Here is a 23,444-nt window from a genome sequence, read left to right as displayed (position 1 = left end):
GAGGAGTTTCTCTTTCCCTTCCCATTGGTTCACAGCCTCCGAATGCAATTGGCCGGCGAGTACCCAATGAATGTTCTTTTCGGACTCAAGTCCCCTCTCCTCGAATATTCAATTTCTCGTAAGAAAAAAATTGTCCCTTCTCGAGAACCGTAGTGAGGGCAGAGGTAGTGGAGGAGAGGGCGGAAATACCTGAAACCCCATTTCATCAAAACGGGGTTGTAGAGCCTTTCCATCATCAGTTGTACTATACAACCAGCAACTTTTAATTCATCCGTAAATTTGTCCATTACAGCTATTCACGGCAGGTCTCTGTAACCTGACAGCAGAAGTCTAACCATGTCTATTCAGAAGTAAGCCCTACTGAATTCAATAGAACTTACTCCCAGGTAAATAGGAGCCACCATAATAAAAGAGTGTTCATCTATAGTTGCTATATGTATGTGCCATTAATAAATTAAAGCACTGCGTTTTTGAGAAGTACCTCCACTTTTCCATTTCTCTTGAAGAGCAAAGGCCATAACAAAAAAAACACTCAAATCTACAGTTGAGCAATAGTTTTAGTTTGTGAAATTTTCGTTTGTCCTAATAAAAGTATTGCCCAACTGTGGATTTTGGATTTCTCTTAAATGTTTGATTTACTGCGTAAATCTCCTTTGCACATTTATCTGGGAATGTCTGTCTCAAAAACTAAGATAATTTCATATGCATAATTACTTGCAGATATATATACCTTGATTTACTTATGTTTTGGTTAGGGTTGGACTAGATGACCCTTGGGTCTCTTCCAACTCTACAATGCTATGATTCTTTATAATGCTTTTTGTGTATTGCTGCCGTACTTTTGAAAAGTACTATTTTTTAGCTTTTTGAACATACACCAAACATGATAAAGTGTCCCTTCGTGTTCTTGACATTTTCAACAAATATTTGGAACATTTTTATACATTCTAAAGAATTTCTCAGGAGCTAAATACCAATGGGACATCATTTTGTAAAAATTCTGTTTTAGATCATAGCACAGTATGTATTTTAACCCTCTTGCCTATACATATATGTTCCCACTGTTCCATCTGTATAACCCACACTTTTTGCTCATTTAATCCTGCATTATTTAACTAGTTCTTCTTACATTTCAAATTTCAACAAACTTTTAAACATTTTTTATATAACATGTTCATCATCCTTATACAATTGCTTCTCAGAATCCATCTTGCTTTGTTCCATACCTTTTTTCCCAACTTAAGTCTCTCTGCTGATTGTAAATGAGGAAAACTACTGAAAATTTTAACCTTCCACTGTTAATTGTTCCCTTGTTTTAATTTTACAATCTCCTTGATTCCACCGTGGGTTAGGTTATAAATGTAAGCATAATCATTCAAGATTAATTGTTGTGCATGCTGCTGGTGTGTTGCTTATTAATGATTAAAGGCCTTCATTATGACTGGCCATGAATAGTTTCCAGAAATAGAAGGATCATTAATATGTAACTCAACGGAGTTGGTTTGTCTCATTTGTGCTATGACGCTTGCCCTCTAGGAAGTGAGCTCCTTTCCCAGTTGTTTGTAATTTTGCTTTGAAAGAGATGAAGCTGATGTGGCTACTAAAATTATAAAAGCAACAGTTTGGATTCTGATGCTAGACCAAAATTAGGGAGACAAGCAAGTCTGGTTTAAGCTCTCATATAGGAAGGACGGACATTTTAAGTGGATTATGGCAACCGGCACCATGGTGCTAGGACTGGTGGTTGCACCCATGGGATGGGTTCTGATGCTGGCAGCTACAGTAACCCCAGAATGGCGGGAGTTCCCCAAAAGACCTGGCTTCCCTCAAGATGTCTCCTTCAGTGACGGCCTTTGGGAGAGCTGTATGGAGATGACCAGCATACAAGACAAGGTATGCCAACCGGTTCCAGAGGAGATGGCTATCTCCTGGCCTGTTCAGATGGTGAGGGCCCTGACTATCATCTCTCTGCTTGGTGGCTTCCTGAGTTATGTTCTTACCCATGTGGGGACACGCTGGTGGTCTGAACATCCAAACTACTGCCTTACAGGAGGCTCTGGGCTCCTGCTCCTGCTCTCTGGAGTCTTATACCTCTATGCAACATCCTATATGGCATACAGAGTCCTATCTAACATTGCAAACACAGAGACCCCAGATATGGACAAATTCCATCTTGGAACATGTGTCTATCTAGGTTGGAGTGGAGGAGCAGCCAAGACCTTTGCAGGGATGTGCCTGGCTACAAGTTTCCAAAGGAATCATGACAACAGCTTAAGGACTCTACCTATGCCCTACTACGTGGATTATTAAGGAACTGAATTTGGTCTTTCAGGATAACTGGTGGAACAAAATGGGTTGGTGGGTCTTTTAATCCAACCTTTGTATGTGGTAGCATGCACTCTTTAAAAATATTTGTAGGATGTGGCTCAGTGGTGACTTGCAAATTGAAGATACAAAAACTTATCAGGAAATGTGTGTTGTGCTTCATGACAGGAAGACTGGGAGATGAACCTGTCAAGGCTGAAGTGGGCAGGTCAACAGGTAGGGTGTAATGGACATAAGAATATAATGTATCTGCACATTTCAACCAAAATTAGAGGGGGTGGGATTATACTGAGATAGGGCTGGAACATGAGGATTAAGACAGCAATCCCATTTACTAGGGAGAAAACCCAGTTGAATTAAACTCTAATCTAGACTAGACATTAGATTATACAGTGGTACCTCTGGTTAAGTACTTAATTTGTTCCGGAGGTCCATACTTAACCTGAAACTGTTCTTAACCTGAAGCACCACTTTAGCTAATGGGGTCTCCTGCTGCTGCTGCGCCGCCGGAGCCGATTTCGGATCTTATCCTGAAGCAAAGTTCTTAACCTGAAGCACTATTTCTGGGTTTGCGGAGTCTGTAACCTGAAGCGTATGTAACCCGAGGTACCACTGTACTGAAATGCTGATGCTGCAAGGATTCATTGATGAACAGTACTCATCATATCCTTATCCTGGATGGGGTAGCACTCTCCTGGAAGGAACAGGTCTGCCACGCGTGGGTGCTGCTGGATCCAGCCCTGTCACTGAAAGCTCAGGTAGCAACCATGACTAGGAGTGCCTCTTTCCAGCTCAGCTGGTTTGCTAGCTACGGTCACTCTCAAACAGAAATGTCTTGTCCACCATACTCCATGCAGTGATGAACTTCAGGTTGGACTACTGCAATGTCTTTTACATGGGGCAGCAACTGAAGACAATTTAGAAACTTCAACCTATCCAACAGGTAAAAGGCACTCCCCAAAATAGTACTACCTTTAGAACTCGTATAACCCCTGTTTTAAAACAGCTGCAGTGGTTGCCAGTTTGTTTCCTGGCTCTGTTCAAGGTGCTCACTTTAGTGTTTTAAAGCCTAAATGATTTGGGCCCCAAATATCTGAAAAACTACATACCTACAGACCCCTCCCCATGGAAGTAAGTTTGGCATGTTCATTCTATAGTTTTCCTTGCATGCTGAAGATTCATACCTCTTTATCCTGGTCTTTAAATGAGACTCACCTCTTTTATTGGAGCTATACTGCTCTGCTTTGTTCATTAAAACAATGCTGTATTTCACTTATTTTTATATAATTGTAATGCTTTTATTTCTTTTGATAGTTATTTTATAATATATTAGTTTCACAGACTTCCCAGGAATGGGTAGGAATGAGTCCGCAATTCCAAGGATTCTTTGGGGGAAGTCAAGTGCTTTAAATGTGCATTGAATGTTCTTTAAAGATGTATGGATCTCCCCTTTATCTTGCATGTATCTTGATCAAATACTTTACCCTTTTAAAATTTGGCTTTTTGATTTCCCTGAGAATTTAGATTTATGGAGCATTCCTATTTTGACAAAGTCTTACTGCTAAGAGGAAGCATTAATAGACTGTGGGATTCTTTTTGAGATTCTGTGTTTATTTTGGAAATGGAGTGGTTTTAAGCTTTACTATGGTCAGTAATTTAACACTGCCACTCCCTCTCTTCCTGTCTCCACCCATCAATGAATAACTAGGAAGGAATGTTTGTGATAGAATCCTGCACTGCAATGCCAAGAGTTCCGTCTTCAGGATACTTGTTCCTCCAGCGCTGTATTGGTGCCTCCGTTTAGATAATAGTGAAGGTATGCAGAGCGTTGGAGCAAACAAAACAAAACCCATCCACTTCTTGGAAAGAATTGCAGGAAATGAGAAGTTAGAAACAAATATTTATCATTCAGCACTTACAGGGTTGTTGTTTTTTTAAAGTATTCTGCAAGTTTTTTGATCTTGCAACAAATCCCTATTAAATATTTTATTATTTTTGAAGCTGAAGTTACTTTTTTGTTTAAAGGAATGCAGTGACTTACAAAAAGATCAACAAAGGACTTTAAACAACCAACACAAAAAGGGCATATTAAATTATACAAGCTCATGGCAAAAAAATATACATAATTCCAGCAGCAACATAAATAATTAGGAGGAAACTCCTTGAACAGATAGGTAACCACTGTTCCTGGTCTTGTCTATGGTAAACCAAGCTTGCCCAAAGTTTTAAAAGGGGCAGGTGGGGTTTGAACCCAGATACCCTGGAACAGCACGGGGGAACTATGATTCTGTGAATCTCCAGCCCAACGAGCAAGTCATATGTGACAAGTATAGGGCCAGGACGTAGATAGCCGCTTCGGCACCAGGAGCGGTGGGGGTGGGGCGAGCTGCCCACGGGTGCGCCACGCGGGGGTGCTGTGGCAATTTGCATATGGGGGCGCCGCAATGGCGGATGCAAGCCCCATGCTGCCATTTCGGGCAGCGCGGGGCCCCAGGCCACAGCGTCACTCCCAGGAGACACCTGTGGATTGGGTGCGTTGCAGGCCAGGCCCTGTGGTAAGTGCCGACTCCCACGGTGTGCCATTTTGTCAGCCCCCTCAAGGATGATACCTGGGGCATGCCGCACCCCCTGCCCCTCCCTTTCTACGCCCCTGTATAGGGCAGCTAAAGCTGTGGCTCTAAAGGAAAAAGCAGGGGCCTTAAAATGTGCTCCTGATTGGATAGTGGGGTTTGCTGTCAGCACCCATCAGCCGATTTCCCACAATGCCTACAGTGACTGTGCAACAGGGACATTGCGGGGTATTAAAAGGGCATGTCCTGCCAGACACTATCTATGCATCATTACAGCCTCATCATTACAGCCACTTCTGCCAAATAAGCCTACAAGGGCCCACTGAAAATGGAAATCTATTTGGATGGCTATAATTAACACAAATATGCTGGAAGCTGATATAAATACAAGATAAAAAGGGTGTTTCGAAAATTGCAGGAGATGATACTTCTCCAAAAGTGTTCTTTTTAAAAAAGGATAAGCATTGTCCTAAAAAAAATACTTGATTTATTATAGCTCAACGTACACTTCATTGTTTTGGGACTGGACAATTTGAAAGCCATCATTTTGAAGATATATGCAAAATAACATGTTTGATAGGCTTGAATCTATATATTGTCAGAGCATTTTTTGCAGTTTAATAGTACACGTAGCAAGTATTATTTATTCTTGCATATGCTTATCCCACCCAAGCTAGTTCCTGATGCAAACCACCGGTCATTTAAAATTGAAAACCACACATTGCTAGGATGCCTTTTTAGTTATTAAAATTACACATAAGAGTTTCAACTTGAAACGTGTCAGTGAAATTGCTGCTTTCTGAATAACTTTTTCAAGGGAAACAAAGCTACGGAAAGCAACTTTAAAATCTTGCTTTTTCAGCTTTTTTCAAGATGTTGGTCCACAGACAGCAGTTAGTGTCCTGCTCCCTTGGGTCAGGCTTCTCTTTTGCACTGTCAGAAACATGTGTCTGTCTTCTTTAAAAAAACAACAACAACCCAGATGAAATCAAAATGCCCGCCATGACAACAAACAATCTTCCTAATCTCTCAGTTCAGCAAGAAGTTCTTCTTTGTCATTCATATTCTTTCTCTCTAGGGTGAGAGGACCATCTGAGTTTGTTTATGGGAACAGGGAGGAAGGTAATATCCACAGAGTACATATCCTGCTGACAAAATAGTTTATGGAGGAGCAGCAGCAGCAGCAACAGCGTCCTCTGGGTTGAAGTCTGACACATAGTCTGTTCTTGCGCCATCCTCTTGGCTCACCCTCTTGGCCCACCAGGCCTGGATTTCCTGGTACAACTCCTGATGTTGTTCTTTCCATGCTCTGAATTTCTCAGAGGTCAGTTCAGAGTCATCCAGAAGAATATCGAGTAGCTGAAGTTCAGCTGTTTTTGCCTGAGGGAGGAAGGAAGGTCCCATCTTTAATGCTGATGCACTGTTCTTTTAAAATTTATTTTAAAGTCTTTGAAGCCCAGAACTGCAAGGATTTTAAAGCTTAGGAAAATGCCAGCCTGTTGCATTTCCATGCTGGTTGTGGTATCTATCACAGGTGTGGGGAGCCTTTGGCCCTCTATATCTTGCTGAACTATAACTCCCATCAGCCCCAGCAAGCATGACCAATGACCCGGGGTTACGGGCGTTGTAGTTCTGCAACAACTTGAGAGCTATAGGTTCCTCACACCTGACTGCTAGTCCACCCCTCACTTTCCATGCTACACCTCCTCTCCCCAGGTCACCCCCCCCCTGACCTTGCTCTGCACATTCCTTGAGTGTTTCTGCCTATGCAGAACATGTTCTTGAACTCTGATCATGCTTCCTGCCTGTCTGGAGGGATGAATGATCAATAGTGTGTGCAACTGTTGATAGAAACTAGCTGAGTGTACAAAGGTAAAAAACACATTTATTGCTCTGGCCACTTCTGCCTCTGGCCTTGACCACGACTAGCATGTGATCCTTGGAAAGTTGCCCAGAAGGGAATGCAGCCCTCAGGCTGAAAGATGTTCCCCTCCCAAAATTGGAATACAAGAAGGGGAGGTGTGAGGAGGTCTGAGAAACAAGTTAAAATAAAATAAGTATTTGAACTTTCAGGTGTTTTTAATTATTTTTATTTTAAAGTTTTGTATTTTTGTATTTTTTTGTTTTGTTTATTTTTGTCTTTGTTGTTATATGTGTTGTTCTTTTTTGAAAATGCTAATAAATATTCATTTTTTTAAAAAAAAAAAAGATGTTCCCCTCCCCAGTGTAAAGTGATGCCCCACCTACCTTGAGTGTGCTTTGGAGGGTCCGAACAAGATGAACCTTCTCGTTGATCTCCGGGTTCTTGTTGCGCTTGACAAAGGACTTCCGGTAATATTCGCGGGTGAACACCTGCTGTTTCCCAATGAGAGACACTCCGCCTTGCTTCAGACACTTGATCAAAGACTCCAGTTCTTCTCCTGAAGGATCTTCATGAGGCAGAAGGTTGACAACCATAAGCAAAAGCGTTCTAGAACTCTGCTGCCCTAGAGGGCAGGGCCAGTACAAGAGGAGCAGCCTTTCACAGAGAAGAATAATGAACTGTGTTGTGAAGGCTGCATTTTCTTCTTCTTACATAAACTTGGAAGGGGGAGGCAATGTGAAACTCACCTGTGGGAGAGGGCAATGCTGGGCTGTGGTCTGCATTTTGTCTTGGGAGGGGACTACCCAGAGGACTCCTGCTTGGGGATTCGTTATTCCCTGCGGCTCCTGTTAGCCGCTGATCTTTTTCTAGTTCCCTCCGCTTTGGCTGAAAGAAAGCAAGATTTTATTATAGCATGCAAGAAATGGAGTCTGGAAGAGCTAAATTCATTATCATTAGGCTCGTCTACCCTTCTGCTTGTCCCATGTCTAGAAAGCACGAGTCTGAGCGGTTTTCCGCTTGAACTTCACTTTCTACTCACGAGTCTGAGTGGTTTTGCCCTGCTCCTATCCCAGGGAAAACCCACTCTTTAGTGCTAAATCAGAGCCACCATCAATCTGGGAAAAACCCAAATTGCTATTTGCTCCAATTGAGTGCTAAAGAGCAGTATTCCCCAGGGTGAAAAAAGTGGGACAAGAAGAAAGGTGGATAAGCCCATTTTGGTCTTCTTATGCCACGCTTGATGTGAAAAGGGGATTCCCCACAGCAACATTTCAATTGCACCATCAATATAGCATTATCACAACTTTTTGGCAGGCACTGAGTGTGGGAGTCCATTCCCACTTACCTCCATAGCTCAGATAAATGGGGATGGGCTCGCAGTTTCAAACAGGGGACCTCTTTTGGGTCACACATCTTTACTACGGGGTGCATAGTAAAGATGATCCTTCCATAAGATACTTACCAGATCAAAGCTATGCCTAGGAGAGTCATCCTCAGGGTCCTCTGCTTCTGTTTCACTGTAGCAATCTGTTCAAAGGGGAATTTTTTCAAAGAAAATTCTCAATGTCCAATCACATCCCATTACATGAAATTCACCATGAAATTCAGTCCCAGCAAGAGACATATTTTCTCTACCTTTCTGTAGAGGGCAATTAAAGAGAATGTGGTACTGTTCTTTCTCACTGTCAAAACACGTAAGTTTGTGTCTCTGAAAATCCCAAGACAGAAATGGAGGAAGCTGCTTTATTCAGAGGACCAGTTTGCACATAACACAAAGCCAAACTATGGCTTCATGTGAACGCATGAGCTCCTGCTGCACTCCTCCCCTCAGTCTTGCTGCTGCTGCTGCGCTCCTATGAATTGGGCCATGGTTTAGCTTAGTGTGGCATCCCAAACCAATCTTGTGGGTTGCCTTCTCCAGGAAAACCATGAGCTGTAAACCCAAGAACAAACCTTGGTTGCAGCTTGTGGTTTGCCTGGAACAAGACAAACCATATGCCTGCTGAATTATGGCTTAAGCTCACAGGAGCAGAATCTGAGGAGGAGCAAAGTGGCCGTGATCTCTCTGAGACCCATGATTTGGCTTAGCGTGACCTAGAACTGAACCTTTGGTGAAGTAGCTCAGCACTCCCTACAACACTGACTCTTGTCTGCCAAAACCAAATGGAACATCTCTGGACCTGGATTTAGGAATCAAGATGGATTTAGGAATCACAGGCAATAGAGTCCCTTCAGTTTACCGAGAGAGAATATGCTGAATAGGTTTTGTTTATGAAGTGGAAGCCCTTTTGCAGATAACCTTTCTATCAGAAGTGGATAGCAACTGTGGAAAGGGCACTCTCCTGCCTCTGGAATTCTCACACCCCGGGATGCTTGCCAGGCCCCTAATTTAATGCATTTTAGGCACTCTTAGTAGAATAATAGAATCATGGGAGGTGCCTCAAGGGTCATCTAGTCCAATCCCCTGCAATGCAGGAATAGATCTGATACTGCTGTTTCAAGGACATATTTTAGTGATTTTTGTAAATTACAAAGTTGAGACATAAACATTTTGAATTAAGTATTGAGAGCCCACCTTCTTGACTATGTGGAACAGATTTATGGACTGGAGTGTATTTCATCATAGAAGTTATCAAACGGCTGACCCACCTGGGAAGAGAAACAGTCTGTTTTGAGATTTACCCAGATGCTCAAGACAATTTTCCTCACTGCGGTATATGAAATCACTAAAAACAAATATCTACTTGAATATGATCTTTTTATTAGCAGCATTAACGCTGCTTTGCCTCTCAACTCCCCTTGATGACTTCATTCCCCAAGGTGTATTTGGGTATTTGCTGGAAAGCCACAGACTCAGGAATTTGTCAGCTTGAAGCAGCTGATAACAGATACTTCCTAGATTTCTTCACAGTTTTTGTTTTTCTGTGCAAACCCAGGCTGGAATTTGATTGGGGTCATCTTTCTAAGTTTATGGCCCTCCACAATAAGGTTGCAGTGAGGCCTTAAGGGAAATCAGACAACGTCTGTCAAGGATTGAAATACTACTCGAGACGACTTTGCATGGGATGCATCAGTCCCCAAAGTTGCTTCTAGGGTGGAACCTGAGATTGCTCAGGCCACTCTCATACTTACATGCTCAGGTCAGCCAGGGTCTCTGCTGCAAAGATAAAGGGCTTGTATTTCTCATGGGTAAGCTGGAAGACACTGCAGAAAAAGAGAAAAGGTGGCTGTGGTGGAATTCCCCATGATTTTTTGAAAGGTACGTCCATATCCAACTACAAATCTGCATGGTTACAGTTGTGTGTCAAGGCTTGAAAATGGTTGCAGTGGGCAACTTCACTCTCCCAACCTCTTTGGCTCAGGATATGCTGAGAAAGATCATTCTACTCTAGGCACATTGAAGAGTGATAGAATTATGGTCCAAGAACTTGAATAAAATGACTGATGAACTGTACAATATGACGGACTAGCGGGACCTGCAACAGAGCGCTGCAGCATGGAATGCTCACATTCAGGGTGCCATTCAGCCAAGCTCTCTTCCAGGATATTCCTTTCCTTCTTCCTTCCCCCACAACGACCATCACATGCATCCGTCAGTCAGCATTCCATGCCCACTGAGCATGCTCGGTCCTCACTAAGCTGCTTTGCATATTCCTCCCCTATATCCTGGCTTTCCTCTCCTTAGACCTGGAACTGGACTCTTCACTATGTCTATTCTGAAAGGTTTATTATGCAAATCAATACAGCATCCCAACACAGCTCTACAGGCTACAAACAGGTGAAGCGCAGAGGAGTAGAACAAGCCCTGGCTAGGGGTAGGTAAGACATTGATCCAACACTTGACATGCGCCTGGCATCCTCCTTTTGAAGGGGTGGGGTGGGCCCTTCAATTCATGCAGTTTGCACCTAGAGCCTCTGGATTGGGCAAACCAATGTTATTCCTCCATATAGGCTGGATTTGTGAGGTATGTTTGCCCCGGTGCTGACACTGCCACATCCTTGGGAGTCAGGAGTGGAGTTGGAGCCAGATTGATGTCAGACCTTTCCCCAAACACCACCCTGGGAGGGGAAGCCTCCCTGCTGACAGGTGGAGGTGCTGGAAGTAGCTCCTCATTGGACAATGTCAGGCTTGGGGAACTCTGTGTTATGGGAGCTGAACTCTCCTCTGACAGCCCTCCTTGGGATCCAAACCTCCTCCTCCTCCCGACCAGATCAGATCAGATACCTGAGGTCCCTGTTTCACATTCCACAATATTTATTATTAAACTGCTCAAGGATGTTTTACAGGAAGCCATTAGTAGATGAAGTAAACAAAAACAGTAAGCATCTTACACTGTTGCTAGTTGAAACCCCACGCTGGGGTGATTCTCAGAGGGTAGTTGGTCCTAGCCATTCTTTCTCCCTACTTAATGGATGCATTTCCCTTTCATTTATGAGCAGGGCTGTAGCTCAGTGATAAGAGCATCTGCCTTGCATGCAGAAGGCTCCCAGGTTCAATCCCCAGCATCTCCAAGAAGGGCTGGAAAAGATTTCCTGCCTGAAACCCCAGAGGGCTGCTGCCAGTCAGCGAATTATTGGATTTATGATGTGCACGTCCCTCTAGGGAACCCAGGGTGGTGTAGACAATACTGCGTTAGATGGATCAGCAGCCTGACTCTGTAGAAGTCAGCTTCCCCTGTTTGTTCAATGGTCAAGATCTCTCCAGAGCCACCCATCAAGCTCACTGCACATACTCACTATTTCTTCTTCTGTTCCTTTTTGCTTTCCAGTCTGTACGCTGACACATTGATGAAACCCACAGCCTTCTCATCCTGGGGTAAGAGAAGGAAAGCACCAATTAAAACAGAGCAGCACTTCATACCCTGATTGGCTCCAATTGCTGCTACTCATATATAAAGCGGCAGCCCTGGAATGCTGAACAGGTTTCTACTACAGAAAGCAAGGGAAAGCTGTAGGACCTGCAGGCTGCTCCTAACCTTCCATGGGCAAGCTATAAAGCAACGAAGGGGAGCTTGCAGACCGCCCGATGTTGCGGGACCACAGCGCCCATCATCCATGATCATAGAGATGCAGCCAGCTTCCATGGGCATGGTCTTCAACTTGCATTGAAACTGACCAGTTGCAACCTGGATGCAACTAGCAGTAGCAGAGAACGAATCATTTTGTGTTTTTTAGAATGTAATTTTATGTTGTGAACTAGATATACATTGATAAGCTGGGGGAAAATGTGCTCCAAACTGCTCCACTCACCAATTTGTTTTGGTGGTTGGTGGATCAGTTGTCACTTCCTGTTACTCCCCTTTGCATTCCCCCCATATCCCATAGCATAGTTGCCCATCTCTGTAGAATCTGAGTGTCGTAATACATTGTATCCTGTATATTGTACAGGACACTCTCTGTTCTGTAAGAAGAGAGGGAGGGAGGCAAAAACAACATTGGGGCCAGCTCCAGAGTCAGACTGCTCCCTCCCCTGACCAATTTTATGTTTTATAGTGTTCATTTGCTTTAGTATTTTAACACTGTCAGCCATTTTGGGTGCCTTGGCAGAAAGCTGGTATTAAAAAGTATTAAATAAATATATAAGAAGGAAAATTTGTTATTTTTGGGGGGAAGCTCTCAGATTTGCACAAAACCAGAAACAACAGAGATGTGTGCTGGGAATTTACACTTGCCTGTGTGCTTTTACGCACTTCCTAGGCCGGGGGGGGGGGGGAGTGTATGTGTTGCATCAGCACTTAATTGGAATAAAGGAGTCAAGAAATTAGAAGGCAGGGACAAACACAAAAGCGAACATCTACTGAAAGGAACAAAAAAAACCCAGAAGTTGCTCCTCATATACAAGTTCAAATATGTGTGGACTATTCCATTCTAATTCAAATGGTGGGGGGCGTAGATTAACAGCTAAATAATGCTTGAACGTGGACAGGTGCTCTGTTGCGACGATGACAACAACAACAACAACAAACAGGGCTACCCTTTGGTGATCCATGACTCTCTGAAATACTGAGCAACCTAGGATGAACTCACGTTGGGGTTGCTGTACCAGTAGAGGGATTGACCCTTCAGCACGAACCAAAACCGCTTCCATTTCTGGGCCATGAAGCCCCCGTGATCCTTCTTCTTAAGGAGCCAGCCATCGCAGTCCACCTGGCCCAGATCCTGGCAGGAGATTCGGCGGCGACTCAGTCGGGTTGCCATTCCTCAACACAAGCGGGGGGGGGGGTGTCATTATGACAAAAAGGAAGGACAGGATGCCCAATGCAACTCACTAAAAAAAATCAGGCTCATAGTATACAGTTTGCGATTTTTCCACCACAAGCACTTTTTAAAAAAACTTTTGCTGAATTAGGGAGGCATTTATAGAAGGGCCAAGAGCAACCCATCCTTCTAGGGATGCAGCTTTGGTCACCATAGGTTTAAAGTACATTAATACCACTTGAACAGCCAAGGCTTCCTGTAAAGGATCCTGGAAACTGTAGTTTCAACTCCCACAGAGCTACAGTTTGCAGCATGATTCTCTGGAGAAAGCCTCAAGCTTTAAATGTATACAGTGTGGGTGTGAGTTTAGTCTACGTATCCCATATGATGAGGTAACAGGAATCTGCAACAAAATGTTGCAGTGTAGAATGCGCCTCTTCAGGGTTCCAGGTGTCACATCCCCTGCCTTAGGGACCCAGTGACGGCATGAGAAGGCTCCGATTCAGACAAACTGAAATTTGTGTGCATGACACTTTACAAAGAACAGGACTGCCAATTTCAAGCACAATCCCATTCCTTTTCATTATTTCCTTGCTTCCCCTTCTCCTGTTGCCTCTAGAATTGTGGCTTCCTCATTACACCAGACCAGTATTCACCAACCTGGTGCCCTCCAGATAGCAGGTCCCTATCTGCAAGGGACTTGGAGGATGACCCTGTAACCTCACAGCCACTCCACAATATGCAGTTATAGAATCTACCACGGGCCCTTTAAAGATTGCATTCAGCTCTCTCAAGGGAGCAGGAGCCTCTGGAAGGAAAGGCTCTGCTAGTCTTCATAATCCTTCAGGTAACTCTGGCCCTTGGCTGGGACAACATTCCCCATGCGTGGCTGTATGCAATTCCGACAATCAGCTGACCAGCCACATGGGCAAACATGGGTCACCTGGTATCATGCCAAGAGACTGGCCACCCACCTGTCAAACCTGGCCCGTGGGGGGACATAAATGTTCCCCCCTCCCTTGTCTGGTGAATAGTGGCATACAAGAAAGAACTGTTCCCCTTCTTACCAGGATATATTTATGGACACGTTACACAGCTTTAGCATAGGCTGAAATGCTTGTAATATTGAAGGATGAATTGATGTTACCGGTACTCACCTTTTTGCTTTCGTCGATATTCAACACTTCCCTGAAAGGAATCGAGGGGGAGAAAAGCAATTTATCAGGATCTGCAAGAATGGCTGAGTGATGTGGGGTGGCTGAGTGCCGCTGGTGCCAGCCACCCCACATCACAATAAAAAGTGAGTGGGGGAAATCACACTACAATTCAGTAGAAACACAAACTCACAATTTTACAATTTGTTTAAGACTGGTTCGAGGGGGGGGGACTCACCAAATAGCAGCATTTGTTAAGAAATCACAGGATTGATATGGATTGTGGCTAACATGTCTGTGTAGCTTTAAAAACTAGCAGTGGGAGTGCACTGGATGCAGTAAATAGAACATGCCCTTAGACTTCCCAGCGATCAACCTTCTATCCCACACTTTTTATGCAGTTCCCTGTCACTTTTCTAGCCACAGAAACCTGTTTTGTTTGTAAAGTGAATTTGTTGCACCAGAGCAATAGGGTGCTTTAATCCTCTTTAATTGCTGAAACGCAAATTTACAGCATGTGACTGAATCGCTCCTGCAAAATGCTGACAGTCTGGAGACAATGCTGGGATTGCTTCTGCTGAATTAGTTTACATTTTTGTTTCTATTGCATCAGGCATTCAGGGAGGCCTTTTTAGACCTGAAGCCAAAGGGTCTAAATAAAACCTAGAAATAAGCAAAACACAATGCAACTCTTACCTCTTTGGAATAATCTGCAGATCCCAGCCCTCGGATTCCTCTGACAAACCCATTTTCAGGGGATGTGGAGTCTTCCGATTCAAGTTCCAAGGTACTGGGTCTGGCAGGGGAAGCAGCATCAGGGGAACTGGATCCTTCAGGATCGACCCCGACAAGGCTCTCACCTTCCAGCACAGGTTCAGCAAATGCACCTGGAAGAACAAGTCAAAAACCTAAACCAAAGCTCATCAATTCATCAGTCTGGAAAAAGATTTTACATCAGAAGGATTAATTTGTTCATTAGACATTTAAAAACCCACCTTTCTGCACACTTGTCCTCAACAAGTCAGTTTGCAACAGTTATAAAAACATCAATACCATAACAGCATAGCAGCAAACAATATTATGAAGTTCTAAACTATGAAAACAACCCTGATCTATGTGGGGCTACACTTGAGCCTGGTGTTAGTGCAGAATACTGCAGCATGACTACTAACTGAGAGGAGTGAGATCCTGTCTGCATGTAACATGTTAATTCAGACCCTTGACTGGCAATTTGTTACCGGGACAAGTTCAAGTTGTTACTATTCATATATAAAGTCCTTAACAGCTTGGAACCAGCTGACTTGGAAGATCACCTTACCCTATGTATGCCCACATGAGGACTTTGTGGAACTTGTACAATTGCCACATGATGTTCATTCTGCACTTGAAAAACACCAATCTTTCAGTGTAGTAGTTACTACCCACTGGCACTCCCTGCCCATTGACATTAAGTAGGCATTTTGTTCCTTTCAGTGCCTGCTAAAAATGTTTGTTTAGGCAATTCTACCCTGACATGTAAAGGTGACATGTATTTTAATCTATAATTTTAGTTCATAATGTTTATTTTTAACCACTGATCTTACTCATATTTTGATCCTTTTCCCCTGAAAAAACATTGTCTTTAACTTTTATTTTTATTGACAATTCAATGTATATCTTATATTCTCTGTAAACTGCTTATTTGAAATTAATCACTATATAGTATAGATAAAATACACAGCCTCAGACGCTGATCTCAAAGTTTGGGCAGGTTTGTGCACAGCTGTAAGCCAAGCTCCAGAGCCTCAAATCAGATTTCATGAAGCTGGCATCCTCCAAGTGCTAGCTGGGGCATATTTGAGTTAAACTCTTTAGAGTGTAGATTGCTGTAAACAGTTTGGAACCAGGTTAACACCACAGCCTTAAATTAGGTCTGGGAACAAATAGACAATTTAAACGAGAACAGAATAGGCATAATGTGGTCTAAATGCCTAACTCCAACAAGCATTCTAGCTGCCACATTCTGCACCAGTTGTCATTTCTTTGTTGCGAATAGTGTGCATGACAGTAATCTAGCCTGGATGTAAGCAAAGCACGCCTAACTGAGGCCTCTGCTCTCTAGAGAAGGCCACAGGCAATGAGCCAGCCGAAGCTGATAAAAAGCTTTGTTAAAAATGCTCAGATGGTGAGAGGACTGCAGCCCAGTGGCAAAACAGCTGCTCTGCATGCAGAAAGTTCCTAGTTTAGTACCTAGATCAGTGATTCCCAAGCTTGGGTCTCCAGCTGTTTTCAGACTACAACTCCCATCATCCCTAGCTAGCAAGACAGGGATGATGGGAATTGTAGTCCAAAAACAGCTGGAGACCAGAGTATGGGAAACACTGACCTAGATTCTCCAGCAGGGCAGCAAATGTCCCCTGTCCGAAGTCCCACAGTGTCACAGCCAGTCAGTGAGACAATGCTATGCTCTTGCTCCATGTAAGGCCGGGATGGCCAAACCTGGCCACCAGCTGTTTTGGAACTACAACTCCCATCATCCCTAGCTAACAGGACAGTGGGCAGGGATTATGGTAGGCCCAAAACAGCTGGAGGGCCGAGTTTGGTCATCACTGATGTAAGGCATCTTCTTACCTTCGATCATCCCTGACCGCTGGCTAGGCCGGCTGCGACTGATGGGAGCTGGAGTCCAGCACCAGTGTGTCCACCACCAGCAAGCCAATGTCCAAATCCTTACCTGCCCCAGAAGGTTCTTCTAGAGAGCCGTCCGAATGCCATGAATTGGTTGCTTCCTGCTCCTCTTCATCAGCAGGGAGACCTAGAAGAAAATCCGGTCTCCCATCCACCTCAGCAGTCATGCTTTTAAAGGAGAAAAGAAAGAAAACAAAACAAACAAACTTGGAGCTCTATCTTTCATAGCAGCTGTGCACTGTTTACCAGAACTTCAGATCCCAGTTGTCTGGCACTTCAGCCACAAGAAGGAGTCCAGCAAATGCCGATTTGGCAGCAAAACATGCTGGGACCCAGACAGCTACAGAGCTGGATGTCTGCCCCTGCCTTCCCCCTTCCCCTTCTTCCCTTCTTCCCTTAACACCACACCTTGAGAGATCTTGGCTCTCCATCACACACACACACACACAGCTATTCTCCCTAACCCCCAGAAATCTAGGACAGGCAGAATCACTAGATTCCAAGGCAATTTGCAGAAGATCAGTAATTGTTTTGTTTTACAACCATTTGCTTAAAACAGCAGCAACAACAAAATACTTTCCCTTCCAAATTAGGTTACTGAAAGTAAGAACATTTGAGGGTGGGGGAACCAGGAGTAGATTCATGGGTGAAAACTAAGATTAGTTCTGGTACCGAAAAGAAATTCTTGAGCAGTGTGTGTGCTCTGAAGCATTACAATCCTTAATTCTCTCAAGGTTCTAGTAAAATTCAAACAAGAATGGTTATGTCCTGTGCTTTTTTCCCCTGGGGGACACACAGTGGTATGCATACCCCTAAACTTTTTGTGAATCTTTGTCCTTTTGTCCTTTTACTGTATTTATTTCCCCCGATTTAAACTACAAACTGGTGATTTTCTTGAGTCAAAATGAGAGTGCCCCTAATTTTTTTTTTAAAAGGAAAAAAAGCACTGGTTATGCCTGGATAGAATCATAGAACTGTAGAGCTGGAAGGGACCCCAAGGGTCATCTAGCCCAACCCCCTGCAATGCAGGAATTTCAGCTAAAGCATCCATGACAGATGGCCATTCAACCTCTGCTTAAAAACCTCCAAGGAAGGAGAGTCCACCACCTTCCGAAGGAGTCTGTTCCACTGTCAAACAGCTCTTCCTGACGTTTGGTCAGAATCTCCTTTCCTGTAACTTGAAGCCATTGATTCAAGTCGTACCCTCTAGGGCAGGAGAAAACAAGCTTGCTCCATCTTCCATGCAACAGCCCTCAAGATAGCCCTCCCTGCAGCATGAGACCTCAAAGGGATTTTCTAAGTACCTCTGCCCCTAGTTTCTGCTGAGCGAGAGGCCAAGAGGATGGAAAATATTTTATTCTTGGGATGTTTAAACTTGGGCAGACCTTGGTTTGCGCAACAGGAAGGGGGAAAGGTCACTAATTTATTCAAGAGATACTCCATCTGCGCGTTGAACCAGAAAATGCCCCCTCCCTGGGCAAGTTCCAGCATGACCCTTTGCAGTTTCGTTCCCACTGAAAGTATGAGTACAGTGTGACATCATCAGAACTCACTGAGTTGCAGATTTTGCTACAGCTTCTAAGTCAAGTCCACAGAACCCCAGGGGTAATCCAGTGATGCTGAAGAAGTTGGGAGATTCAGGACAGAAAATGAAGGGCAAGCTCACAAAATGTCTGTTTATACAGAATTTGCTCCCATGGGATGCAGTGATGACCCACCAACTTAGGGCACTTCTGGAGTGTCACTATTTTGGGGCAGCATTTGACCACATACTAGCAAATTCGAGATGAGCATTTAAAGCTGATTCGTACAGCCAACTTGCTGCCCACCGCCCCACCCCCCAGCACAAAAAATACCACACTTTCTGTGATAGGGAAAGCAATCCTTGATGGACCAGACCGACAGTCCACATGTCAATATCTACATAGCACAGCAGTGGGCCTGAAACCCTAAAATCCCCAGAAATGTTGGATTCCTAACCTGGAAGTCGAAGAACCAAAACTAGTCGCAGATTCATCACTGTGCAAGCTCAGGGGTTCCACAACATCGAACAAACCTTCCAGCACCTATGGAATGAACAGACAAAAGTCACCTATCTGTTACAGTCAAGGGGACAGTCTACACTGTGCCTTCGGTATATTGTTGAGATGTTGCTTTCGCCTTTCCATTGGGTCAGAAATGACACTCCAGGGGAGTCGTAAAAATAAAATAAAAAAGCCTGACAAGGAAGGACGAGCAAAGATTAGTCACAGTTTTATTTGGAAATGTGAGATTACTAAGACTCTGAAGCTCACTTCAGAGTAAGTGCTCACTTCAGAGTAAGCAACCCATAGCTGCAAAGATATGGTCTAAGGAGACCACTCCAGCTCTGCTTCACCCAATGCTGAAGACACACCTCTTTACCTGGCCTTTGACACCTGAGGTGCATATTTTTATGACCCACCTTCTTTCTGTCATTTTAAGTTGTTTTGAACCATTTCTAATATTGTTACCCCCACTGAGACCTTAGGTTGAAGGGAGGGAAATAAATAACAATAATAATGATAGTGATGATAAGTAGCGGTAGGTCTGGCTCTAGAAGCTCTTGTCAGGACTTATACAGGGAGTAATCAGATAAACACCCCTAGAACCATAGAATGGTAGAGTTAGAAGGGACCCTGAGGTCCAACCTCTTACAATGTAGGTATCTCAACTAAATCATATATGACAGGTGGCCACCCATCCTCTGCTTAAAAACTCCAGGGAAGGAGGGAGTGCATAACCTCCTTTCCAGGAGGCTCCTATGCCAAACATGGAGGTGGAGTCAGTCCAGGATCTGAGAAGCTGCTAGCTAACGTTCAGTGGTTTACCACATGGGGCAGCTTCACAGAGATCTCAGGAGGTCCTCGGTGTTAGGATATAGTTCCACTCCACCTTTAGAACAGGCATGTGGAGTTGTTGTATGTCGCATGTCTGTTTACTTCCAGCACAGTCTGCTGGGAACTTCTGTTGTATATAGCTTTTGCCTATGCTGTTTGCCTGGACACGAAGGAAAGCAGATATGTTTTTCTTTTGTCCTGATGCTGAATAAATGCTTGTAAATATGCTTACATATGCCTCTGTCCGCTACTTCTATTGCAAAGAGTTCTTATCTCTGCTGGCTTGCGTGCTCAGTCTCTAAAGGTCTCTGAGGCTTGAGTCACAGTTTTGATGCTGTTCCGAGAACCGGAGTTCGCCTGGCTGCCGATAGGTGGGCTAGAGCCAGCTGGTGGCCTGCCAATTGCCCCGTCTCCCCAGACGCATCCTAACACTCAGGTGCTTGTTCCAGGCTGGAATATGTCCCTGAATAGGGATAATGCCTCTTGCATGCCTGGGTGCAGGATGGAGGTATATGAAGGTGCAAAAACCTAAGACTTTCCTGTAGATTGAACGTTGCCTACTGTACAATGTAAGAGTCCTGTCCTTTGCTTCGCCCATGTTTGCCTCTGGCCTCACCCACCACTGGGAAGCAGCTCCCCACAGGGAAATGTGGCCTTTGGGCTGCTCTAGGCCTTGCTTACCTTCTGCTGTAGAGGAGAAGACTCAGGGGAACTAGGAGTCCCTGGGAAAACGAGTGGTATTTTCTTCAGCACCAAAGTCACCTGACTTGATGTTTCAAGAAGCTTTTTCACCAGATTCATCCGGGTCCAGCCCACCTACATGGTTGACAGATTGTCTTGCCTTTAATGATATTTTTTAGCTTCAAAGTGCTTTTCTTTAAATTTCACATTTTTCAACATTATTTTATTTGAAATATTTTTGTATTTATCTATCTATCTACGCTATTATTTGGTGAGCCGATGTAGAAAGGCAGTTTACAAATACTGTAAATAAAAACAACAATTGTCAATTAAAATTAAGTTAAACGAGGGCTGCAAAATTCAGGGCTTGGGCACATCTTATTTTAACACTGGTGATGGAAGAGCACCAGGCTAGCTTAGTTATCTGTACTAGACATTTAAAGTGGTATCATACCACTTTAAACAGTCATGACTTCCCTCAAAGAATCCTCACTAAGGTTGCTGAGTTGTTAGGAGACCTCTGCTCCCTCCACAAAGCTACAATTCCCAGAGTTCCCTGGGGAGAGGGCTTGATTGTTAAACCACACACTGTTAAACTTCAGCAGCGAAACATCATGGGCCAATCCAGCTCCAACACATCAGCACCACTCCCCACCCCATATCCATTGCCTCAGGTGGCTGCCTCGCAATTCCTAATGATAAAGCTGGCCCTATGCAAAAGCCCTGGGATAAAAACTCTGACAGAACTGGCAATATTAATAAACCCGTAAAAACCCCCAAAACATTTCAGTGTGCCAGCATACTCTGTCAGTGATCTTAAAGGAACTTCAAAGGGAGTGGGGGGCTCCAGCAGGAAATGGAATTGCAATTCCTGAAGTCTGATCTATTCATTTGGGTCTCAGTAAAGATAATAGTTTCCTTTCCCATTCAAGGGTTAGTTAACTCAGCATTGCCAAGTTGATTGTTTTATCACCTCTCCGGGCTGTTGTAGAGGACCATCCTGCTTATCTTGCACACATTCTAGCTCAAACCGAACTTCTGCTATCTGTACTGTTTGCATTTCAGGTCCTTCTCTCCTTTGCTTACTCCACGTGCAACACTAGCCACTCTGCATTCATCCATCTGCAACTGAGGATTACAATTCATAGGCCTGCTGAAGGGAACTCTAGCCCCTGAATGCTTGTGCCACGTTAAAATGTATTAGTCTTAAGATGCCAGAAGATAATTTGTTGATTTTGGCAAGCACTAGGCACTTAAGATTTATTTTTAAAATGGTTACTGACGTGTCACACGATTAATTAACTTTCTGTGTACCCTTAGGCTCCCTCACCACCACAATATTTCTGGCTACAGGCCTGAGCTGCTGCACTCACCAGTTGCTAGCTGCAAATTTAACTATAGGAAGCAACCAATTGCCATTTTTAAGAAGGTGAAGCACGGATAGCCTATTTTGTTCTATTTGTCTGAAACCTGGATGGCTTTGAAAGAGGATTAGACAAATTCATGGGGGGATAAAGGCATCAACAGCTACTAGCCATGATGGTTATGCTCTGCCTCCACGACTTTCTATCACTACCACCAAACCCACATCAAAACAAGACAAGGCAGTCAAGCAACAGCATGTCAGGAGGAAAATCTAAGCCTGGCATTAACGAAGACCCATTGAATTTAGCTGCAACCCACCGCAGTAGCCAACTTAGCATTCTACTTAGTCCTGCCCAAGTAGTCAGCCACGGAGCCAAATAAGGAAGAGGCCCACACTTACCACCACCTGGTTGTTGACTTGCACTATCTCGTCCCCTGGAAGGATCCCGCTGCTGCAGTGCTCAGCCGGGGACTGGAAGGGAGCAACACGTGCAACAAACAAACAAACAAACAAACAAGGTCAAGATCTCCTTTGCTGGAAGGGAGAAGGAGGCAACTTGGAGACTCTCACTCTTCGACAAATCCAAGCAAGCAGCTTTCTTGGACAGTGAAAGTTGAGACTGGGGGAGGGCTGGGGAGTTGCTGCAGAGGGGATTAAGTATTAACTTCAAGCTCTGACCTTTGGGGTAATTCCTGCTCAGCAAGGAGGCAAAGGAATGAAGAAACTAGCTGGGCTGAACAGCGTGCACACACACACACACACACACACACACGCCAAGGTTTTGGCCAAGCTTTGGATGACGCAGAGTCACTGTCAGGGTGGGGGGGTGGAGAAAGCAAAGCAAGTGGGCTAAGCCATGTTCCGCCTGGCACAATCTGAGGAAGAAATATGAGCTCCCCCACCTCTAGATGAGTTGCTAGGTTTCCCACACAGGCTCATTTTAGAGACCTGAAGTCACTGTGGTGGGGCAGGGCAGGGCACTATTTTAGGACCTAAGTTAATGGCATTCATCCTGATTTGTTGCGAGGAGATGAGGTGATGCTGGCTATGAACATTTATGCCAGTTGGTTCACAGGGTGACGTTGCGCCAAGACAGATGACGTTGCACCAAAAATCCCAAACTTTCCAGTGCATTTTCCTTAGTGTGAAAAGTCTGAGGTTTCACGGAAGCAGGTTTGTTGCACAAGACCTCCCACAGTCAACTATAATTGTGCATCTTCAATTTGCCAGCATGATACCGAATCCCTGTGAAATATAGTGACAGTCTGGAAATGCCCCGAAGACACAAATAACCCCCTGTATCTTCTTTCTGACTCACCTCTGGGGCAGTTCCCGATATGAAATGGAGACAGGTGGGTGAGGACTTAATCTCAATGCCCTGCAGAGGAAAAGATGTAGCAGACATGGTTACTGAGATGGGGCAGAAGAGATGTTGGCTCAGTAAAAGAGCATTAACTATGCACACAAAAGTTGCCTGGTTCAGTTCCCAGCAATGCCAGGCTGGGCTGGGGAAGACCCGTATCTGAGGCTTTGGAGACCCATAAATATTCACATATTTATTTGATATCCCACCTTTCCTCCATGGAGTTCGTGGTGGCATACATGGTTTTCCCTCTCCCCATTTCCATCCACACAGCAACCCCTGAAGTAGGCTAGGTTAAAAGACAGTACCTGGCCCAAGGTCACCCAATGAGCCTCATGGCCGAGTAGTGATTTGAACCCTGGTTTCCCAGCCTGACTCAGTATAAGGCATCTTGCTAT

At 44.3% G+C, this 23,444-nt stretch overlaps 1 protein-coding gene and 1 long non-coding RNA gene across 3 annotated transcripts in view; one reads left to right on the top strand and one right to left on the bottom strand.

Annotated features, from left to right (window-relative positions):
• Positions 1-111: 111 nt before the first annotated feature.
• On the top strand, positions 112-11,487 carry LOC310849988. The gene is made up of 3 exons (XR_014567170.1): positions 112-386; positions 2,494-2,541; positions 10,445-11,487. It is a non-coding gene; the product is annotated as an uncharacterized lncRNA (long non-coding RNA).
• CNKSR1 (connector enhancer of kinase suppressor of Ras 1) overlaps positions 4,213-23,444 on the bottom strand; it is a 32,249-nt gene continuing 13,017 nt past the window's right edge. For both annotated transcript variants that reach the window (XM_083750745.1, XM_083750746.1), the window contains 15 exons: positions 23,002-23,061; positions 22,083-22,154; positions 20,318-20,452; positions 18,759-18,844; positions 16,825-16,946; positions 14,808-14,998; positions 14,115-14,145; positions 12,787-12,959; positions 11,497-11,570; positions 9,892-9,963; positions 9,335-9,408; positions 8,222-8,286; positions 7,506-7,644; positions 7,143-7,324; positions 4,213-6,275 (listed from right to left, as the gene is read on the bottom strand). In XM_083750745.1, coding sequence (XP_083606871.1) covers positions 6,057-6,275; positions 7,143-7,324; positions 7,506-7,644; positions 8,222-8,286; positions 9,335-9,408; positions 9,892-9,963; positions 11,497-11,570; positions 12,787-12,959; positions 14,115-14,145; positions 14,808-14,998; positions 16,825-16,946; positions 18,759-18,844; positions 20,318-20,452; positions 22,083-22,154; positions 23,002-23,061 — 1,695 coding nt within the window. In that variant the 3' untranslated portion in view covers positions 4,213-6,056. The remainder of the gene's footprint in view (positions 6,276-7,142; positions 7,325-7,505; positions 7,645-8,221; positions 8,287-9,334; positions 9,409-9,891; positions 9,964-11,496; positions 11,571-12,786; positions 12,960-14,114; positions 14,146-14,807; positions 14,999-16,824; positions 16,947-18,758; positions 18,845-20,317; positions 20,453-22,082; positions 22,155-23,001; positions 23,062-23,444) is intronic.

Source organism: Podarcis gaigeae (assembly GCF_964106915.1).
Source record: "Podarcis gaigeae genome assembly, chromosome: 8".
Lineage (NCBI taxonomy): Eukaryota > Metazoa > Chordata > Lepidosauria > Squamata > Lacertidae > Podarcis > Podarcis gaigeae.
This window is presented reverse-complemented; position numbering and strand designations above follow the sequence as displayed.